Raw genomic sequence first — 8,204 nt, 5'->3', positions numbered from 1 at the left:
TCAGAGTATAACATCACAGTGACCTGCTCTGATGAGGGAGTGCCCTCCCTCTCCAGCAGCGTCACTCTCACCTTACAGATCTCTGATGTCAATGACAACGCTCCTGTCTTTGAGAGGAGCTCATATGAGGCCTACATTGTAGAAAACAACACTCCAGGTCTCTCCATATTCACAGTGAAAGCCAGAGACGCTGACTGGAACCAGAATGCCCGTGTTTCTTACATACTGGAGGACTCCTCTGTTAACGGAGTGCCAGTCTCCTCATATGTGTCCGTTAGTGCTGATAGTGGAGTCATCCATGCAGTGCGCTCTTTTGACTACGAGCAGATCAAAGATTTCCACTTCCGTGTCAAAGCTCAGGATGGAGGCTCTCCTCCTCTCAGTAGTAATGTGACTGTGAAAATACTGATCCAGGACCAGAACGACAACCCCCCTCAGGTCCTGTACCCAGTCCAGACTGGAGGCTCTGTGGTGGCTGAAATGGTGCCTCGTTCAGCAGATGTGGGCTATCTGGTCACTAAAGTGGTGGCTGTTGATGTGGACTCTGGACAGAATGCCTGGCTCTCCTATAAACTGCAGAAAGCCACAGACAGGGCGCTGTTTGAAGTGGGCTTACAGAATGGAGAAATCAGAACTATCCGCCAGGTGACTGATAAAGACACAGTGAAACAGAGACTGACTGTTATAGTGGAGGACAACGGGCAGCCCTCTCGTTCAGCTACAGTCATTGTTAACGTGGCGGTGGCGGACAGCTTCCCTGAAGTGCTGTCGGAGTTCACTGACTTTCCACACGACAAGGAGTACAATGACAACCTGACTTTTTACTTAGTGCTGGCTCTGGCTGTAGTTTCCTTCCTCTTCATCACCTGTTTAGTGGTTATTATATCAGTGAAGATCTACAGGTGGAGACAGTCTCGCATCCTGTATCACTCCAATCTCCCTGTGATTCCATATTATCCACCACGTTACTCAGACACTTTGGGGACAGGGACTCTCCAACACGTGTACAACTACGAGGTGTGCAGGACGACTGACTCCAGGAAGAGTGACTGTAAGTTTGGTGGAGCTGGTAGTCAGAACGTGTTGATAATGGACCCCAGTTCTACAGGGACGATGCAGCGGATACAGGGAGAGAAGAGCATCCTGGATGAACCAGACTCTCCTCTGGAGGTTAGAATATCATAATATATGAGCTTTTTAAAGTTTGTGTTTATTTGTCTTTTTTTACCATGGTGTTTTGTATAAAATACCTCTTGCTTTTAGGATTAGTTTTTTTTTTCTATTTCAGCACCAAAGACAGAGACAGGATTGGTTGTTAGCAGTTTTCCGTTTCTGTGCGTGTAATATGCATGTATTTTTCCTACTACAGTTCTTAGAAAATGCATATAGGCAGGAGTTATATCCTTTGAAATGTATATGTTACATTCAATATCAGCACTCTTTAAAGAAATCCACTCTTTTCCTTCGCCGCATGAAATACTAAATCGATGTTGTATCTATCAGTCTGTTGCAAACCTTGATTTTTTTGCTGCAGTTTAGCATTATGAACTCTTAGGGACGCTGTAGTCCAGCATGTTACTCAGTACTAGTATATTCTCAATAGTGCCTCCCCATCTTGTGTAGAGGGATACCAGATCCTGCAGAGGAAGGATTAGAATCGTGACTAAAACACTTCTTTGGCTTGGAATATATTCTATCTTTGATGAGGAGTGTTTCTTGACTTTACGCTTGTTTCTGGGAGCTACATGAGGCATTTTATTCGACAGGAAATTTGTTTTTCTGACTTTTACATATTATCGAAGAGAACAATGAGACGGCAAGTGTTGTTTTTCATCACGCTCTATTTTGCCATTCCTGTGTTCGGCCAGGTCAGTTACACGATTAACGAGGAAATGTCGTTGGGTTCCGTAGTCGGAAATGTGGCTGAGGATTTGGGTTTAGATGCAAAAAGGCTGAAATCACGTAATGCTCGTGTCTATTTTGGTGATAGCAGTGAATACGTTGAGCTGAATAGAGCCACGGGAGTCCTTCTAATCAAAGAAAGAATAGACAGAGAGGCGCTCTGCGCACAGACGATGCCATGTGTTGTGCATTTTCAAATTATCTTAGAGAAACCTATCGAATTTTATAGGATACTGCTTGACATCTTAGACATTAATGATAATCCCCCGACCTTTGAGAAAAGCGATATCAAATTTAAATTAAGCGAATCTGCAGTCACCGGGGCGAAATTTGATTTGGAAGGGGCGGTAGATTTCGATGTTGGAAGTAATGGGCTCCAAACCTACGTCCTTGAGCCGACTGATAATTTTGCTCTAAAACTACACAATCAGGCAGACGGCTCTAGTACTGTTGAGATGATTTTAAAACAGCCACTTGACAGAGAGAAAAACGAGCATTTATCTTTAGTGTTAACGGCTGTAGATGGAGGAGAACCTCGCATGTCTGGAACAATGCAGATCCTCATCACGGTGTTAGATGCCAATGATAACGCACCCGTTTTCACAAAACCAGTATACAAAGCTACTGTTGCAGAAAATTCTCCAAAAGGCACAGCTGTGACAATAGTTAGTGCATCAGATGCCGACCAGGGTTCTAATGGAAGAATAACCTATTCGATCAGAAACACGTTAGATGATGTCAGACATTTGTTTGAGATAAATGAACATTCTGGTGAAGTTAGATTAATTGGAAATATTGACTACGAAAAGTCACGAAATTATCTAATACATTTACGTGCAAGTGACGACGGAGGACTAACTGATATGTGCAAATTAATAGTTGACATCATAGATGTAAATGATAATAACCCACTGATTGATGTAATGTCTAAAACAAATGTGATATCGGAGGATGTGGAAAGCAATACTGTCGTGACAATAATTAACATTCAAGACTTAGACGACGGTGAAAATGGCAAAGTCAGATGCACAATAAATGAAAATGTTCCTTTCTTATTGAAATCTACTGACAATAATTTTTATAGCCTAGTGACAGACAGTGAATTAGACAGAGAGAGAGCCTCAGAGTATAACATCACAGTGACCTGCTCTGATGAGGGAGTGCCCTCCCTCTCCAGCAGCGTCACTCTCACCTTACAGATCTCTGATGTCAATGACAACGCTCCTGTCTTTGAGAGGAGCTCATATGAGGCCTACATTGTAGAAAACAACACTCCAGGTCTCTCCATATTCACAGTGAAAGCCAGAGACGCTGACTGGAACCAGAATGCCCGTGTTTCTTACATACTGGAGGACTCCTCTGTTAACGGAGTGCCAGTCTCCTCATATGTGTCCGTTAGTGCTGATAGTGGAGTCATCCATGCAGTGCGCTCTTTTGACTACGAGCAGATCAAAGATTTCCACTTCCGCGTCAAAGCTCAGGATGGAGGCTCTCCTCCACTCAGTAGTAATGTGACAGTGAAAATACTGATCCAGGACCAGAACGACAACCCCCCTCAGGTCCTGTACCCAGTCCAGACTGGAGGCTCTGTGGTGGCTGAAATGGTGCCTCGTTCAGCAGATGTGGGCTATCTGGTCACTAAAGTGGTGGCTGTTGATGTGGACTCTGGACAGAATGCCTGGCTCTCCTATAAACTGCAGAAAGCCACAGACAGGGCGCTGTTTGAAGTGGGCTTACAGAATGGAGAAATCAGAACTATCCGCCAGGTGACTGATAAAGACACAGTGAAACAGAGACTGACTGTTATAGTGGAGGACAACGGGCAGCCCTCTCGTTCAGCTACAGTCATTGTTAACGTGGCGGTGGCGGACAGCTTCCCTGAAGTGCTGTCGGAGTTCACTGACTTTCCACACGACAAGGAGTACAATGACAACCTGACTTTTTACTTAGTGCTGGCTCTGGCTGTAGTTTCCTTCCTCTTCATCACCTGTTTAGTGGTTATTATATCAGTGAAGAGCGACAGGTGGAGACAGTCTCGCATCCTGTATCACTCCAATCTCCCTGTGATTCCATATTATCCACCACGTTACTCAGACACTTTGGGGACAGGGACTCTCCAACACGTGTACAACTACGAGGTGTGTAGGACGACTGACTCCAGGAAGAGTGACTGTAAGTTTGGTGGAGCTGGTAGTCAGAACGTGTTGATAATGGACCCCAGTTCTACAGGGACGATGCAGCAGATACAGGGTGAGAAGAGCATCCTGGATGAACCTGACTCTCCTCTAGAGGTTAGTTTCATACAATGAAAACAAACTATGGCAGCACATTTTATTGTGTTGGACAGTAAACTAGGGTCTATTGGACAATTAGGAATCACAATCTAATGCACGTATACTTCCTTCTGTGGCCATTACTTAATGCTGTTGTTGATATAGACAACTTCAATATCCACCTCATATCCTTTAAAAATAATTTAACTTTTATGTAAGTTGCATTTTCTTGCAACAATTCAGCAATGCTGGTGTTGTGGTCTGATTTAATGCTATTAACACAACTGATACATACCAAAAAGGGCATGTTTTGGTAAAATAAATAAATAAATGAAGTGTACCTTGACTATATTTCGGTGTTTTTAAAGAGCCATTGTCCAGCATCATTGTTCTGCTTTTATTTTTTTGTGAGTATAGCTGACGGCTGATTAATTAACAATAAATTTAGAGAAAGAACTTTATTATCAGCATTATAGATTAATGGACATATCAGTTTTCATTTGGCTTGAATATCCATTTGGAAAACACCCATTAGGTTGCACTCACTGAGTAATTGTTTGCAGAGGTGGCTGTTATGATTGACAGTGTGCCTTACTTCATTATTGCATTTTTATTTTCTGTCTTGGTCTCATACCCCATCTATAGTCTGTGATTACATGGTTGTAATACATAAGGTTATTTAATAAATAGCCTGCAGCTGTTATTCACTGTTTTCACTGTTAATTGAAGTTTGCCATTATAGTGACAGTGTATCAGATATATTACTACAGTGTCTGTATAAGTGAATTTATAATTTGTATCTTGGCATTTTCAACAGTAACATTGTGATAATAATTTAAAGCTGCATTTCACCACTTCTTAGTATTTTAATTTACCTACTGTTAATTAGTATGGGAAGCACTGATGTTGGGATATTAACGTTAGTCACCACAACCACTGCAAGAGTCACTGATCTTCTAGTGTTATTACTGAAATTTTCAGCCATGAGCTTTGTGGCGTTCTTGTTAATGGCCCTGAAACACCTAGTAGCCTTGTGTGTGGCTGATATAATAGATGAAAACATGTTGCCGCTATCATCCAATAACTATTATTGAACAGGACTGAGCTTTGGCATGTAAACAAATTGAATTGCTTGTTACTTTCAATTGCAAAAAAGTAAGTGAACATCTCCTATATTGTCCTTTTAAATGTCAGTTTTAACACCACTGTGCAGCGGGTGCCTCCTGTTTTAATGACTTGACATATTTCTAGTTGCCTGTTTTATCATCTTAGGACAGGCCAGTGCTGACAAAACTGATTACCAAGGAGTCTTTCCATTTGTAAAAAAAAAAAATAAGGCGTTGCTCTGGTATCACATAAGATGGTGACATCTATTACTTTTGTAATAACTGTAAGCTGTTTATATTGTACCTCCCATTGCATAGTATATGTGTCTGCAATACAAGTGTTTGGACTCTCAGGGCCGCTGTTGACTAATGCTTCCCCCCATCGTTTGGTAGATTTAACAGAGAAAGAGACACACGCACAGCACACAGGCGTCGTTGCAGAAGCCAGGGGATATCTGCGCTGCTATTCCGTGATTGCGGATTTAAAAGAATACTCGGATAATCTATTTGGTATGATTCCACTGGATACTTTATAACAAAATAACCGTAACGCTTTGGAATATAGCACGTTTTACATCCCCAGTAGATTACGAAGATAAAATGCAGGACAGAACAATGAGACGGCAAGTACTGGTGTTTATGTCGATTATTTCCCTTGGCTCAGTGTTCGGGCAGGTCACCTATTCCGTTCCCGAGGAAATGACTAAAGGCTCTCTGGTTGGTAACATAGCACAGGATTTAGGTTTGGACGTGAAAAGACTGAAGTCAGGTAAAGCTCGCATATATACTGAGGGCAATGCAGAATACATCGAGCTGAATAAAGACAGAGGAGTCCTGCTAGTGAAAGAGAGAATCGACAGGGAGGCGCTTTGTGGACAGACAACTCCTTGCGCTTTGCATCTTCAAATTACGCTGGAGGACCCGATTGAATTCTATACAGTTACAGTTGAAATTAATGACATCAACGATAATGCGCCGAGCTTCCAAAAGGATGAGATGAAATTCAGAATTAGCGAGTCGGCTGTAATTGGAGCAAAATTTGTGCTAGAAAGAGCAATGGATCTGGATGTCGGTGTCAATGGATTGCAGAGTTATTCATTAAAACCTACAGACAACTTTAATCTAAAACTCCAAAATCAGCAAGATGGGAGTAAAAAGGTGGAGATGGTTTTGCAAAAACATCTAGACAGAGAGGCGCAAGAGCACCTCTCTTTAACACTCACAGCTACTGATGGTGGTGATCCTCAGCTGGCCGGAACAATGAGAGTAGAAATTTCAGTGCTAGATGCTAATGACAATGCCCCGGTTTTTACGCAGGAAGTCTACAAGGCTATCATTGTGGAGACTGCTCCAATAGGCACAATCTTAAATACCGTTAGTGCCGTAGATGCAGATGAAGGTTCCAATGGAAAAGTGTCCTATTCAATAACAAACACATTGGATGATGTGCATACTAAGTTTAAAATCGACGACAACAGCGGTGTAATATCTTTAACAGGAAATATGGATTATGAAAAGGCACAGCACTATGAAATACACGTACAAGCCAGTGATGACGGAGGACTAACAGACTCGTGTAAGATTATTGTTGAGGTGATCGATACGAACGATAATAACCCATCTATTAATATAATGTCTAAGACAAATTCTGTATCAGAAGATTCTAAGCCAGGAACGGTGGTAACCATATTTAATGTGCAAGATCCTGATTCTGGAAACAATGGCAAAGTCGCATGTAATATCAACGAACACCTGCCATTTGTGATGAAATCAACGTCTAAAAAATTCTTTAGCTTAGTCACAGACAGTGAATTAGACAGAGAGAGAGCCTCAGAGTATAACATCACAGTGACCTGCTCTGATGAGGGAGTGCCCTCCCTCTCCAGCAGCGTCACTCTCACCTTACAGATCTCTGATGTCAATGACAACGCTCCTGTCTTTGAGAGGAGCTCATATGAGGCCTACATTGTAGAAAACAACACTCCAGGTCTCTCCATATTCACAGTGAAAGCCAGAGACGCTGACTGGAACCAGAATGCCCGTGTTTCTTACATACTGGAGGACTCCTCTGTTAACGGAGTGCCAGTCTCCTCATATGTGTCCGTTAGTGCTGATAGTGGAGTCATCCATGCAGTGCGCTCTTTTGACTACGAGCAGATCAAAGATTTCCACTTCCGTGTCAAAGCTCAGGATGGAGGCTCTCCTCCACTCAGTAGTAATGTGACTGTGAAAATACTGATCCAGGACCAGAACGACAACCCCCCTCAGGTCCTGTACCCAGTCCAGACTGGAGGCTCTGTGGTGGCTGAAATGGTGCCTCGTTCAGCAGATGTGGGCTATCTGGTCACTAAAGTGGTGGCTGTTGATGTGGACTCTGGACAGAATGCCTGGCTCTCCTATAAACTGCAGAAAGCCACAGACAGGGCGCTGTTTGAAGTGGGCTTACAGAATGGAGAAATCAGAACTATCCGCCAGGTGACTGATAAAGACACAGTGAAACAGAGACTGACTGTTATAGTGGAGGACAACGGGCAGCCCTCTCGTTCAGCTACAGTCATTGTTAACGTGGCGGTGGCGGACAGCTTCCCTGAAGTGCTGTCGGAGTTCACTGACTTTCCACACGACAAGGAGTACAATGACAACCTGACTTTTTACTTAGTGCTGGCTCTGGCTGTAGTTTCCTTCCTCTTCATCACCTGTTTAGTGGTTATTATATCAGTGAAGAGCGACAGGTGGAGACAGTCTCGCATCCTGTATCACTCCAATCTCCCTGTGATTCCATATTATCCACCACGTTACTCAGACACTTTGGGGACAGGGACTCTCCAACACGTGTACAACTACGAGGTGTGTAGGACGACTGACTCCAGGAAGAGTGACTGTAAGTTTGGTGGAGCTGGTAGTCAGAACGTGTTGATAATGG

General features: G+C 43.0%; 2 protein-coding genes across 2 annotated transcripts in view; both read left to right on the top strand.

The window, feature by feature from the left end:
* Window positions 1-1,185, top strand: part of LOC109955461 (protocadherin gamma-A7-like) — a 2,937-nt gene extending 1,752 nt beyond the window's left edge. Inside the window, exon 2 of the mRNA XM_020591644.1 lies at window positions 57-1,185. Coding sequence (XP_020447300.1) covers window positions 57-1,185 — 1,129 coding nt within the window. The remainder of the gene's footprint in view (window positions 1-56) is intronic.
* A 424-nt stretch (window positions 1,186-1,609) lies between these two features.
* Window positions 1,610-8,204, top strand: part of LOC109955455 (protocadherin Fat 4-like) — an 18,639-nt gene continuing 12,044 nt past the window's right edge. The window contains exons 1-2 of the mRNA XM_020591631.1: window positions 1,610-4,193; window positions 5,957-8,180. Coding sequence (XP_020447287.1) covers window positions 1,746-4,193; window positions 5,957-8,180 — 4,672 coding nt within the window. The 5' untranslated portion in view covers window positions 1,610-1,745. The remainder of the gene's footprint in view (window positions 4,194-5,956; window positions 8,181-8,204) is intronic.

The sequence above is a fragment of the Monopterus albus genome, unplaced genomic scaffold, assembly GCF_001952655.1.
Source record: "Monopterus albus unplaced genomic scaffold, M_albus_1.0 scaffold2.1, whole genome shotgun sequence".
In the NCBI taxonomy this organism is placed as follows: domain Eukaryota; kingdom Metazoa; phylum Chordata; class Actinopteri; order Synbranchiformes; family Synbranchidae; genus Monopterus; species Monopterus albus.
The sequence above is the reverse complement of the archived record's forward strand: the minus strand, read 5'-3'. Positions and strand labels throughout refer to the sequence as shown.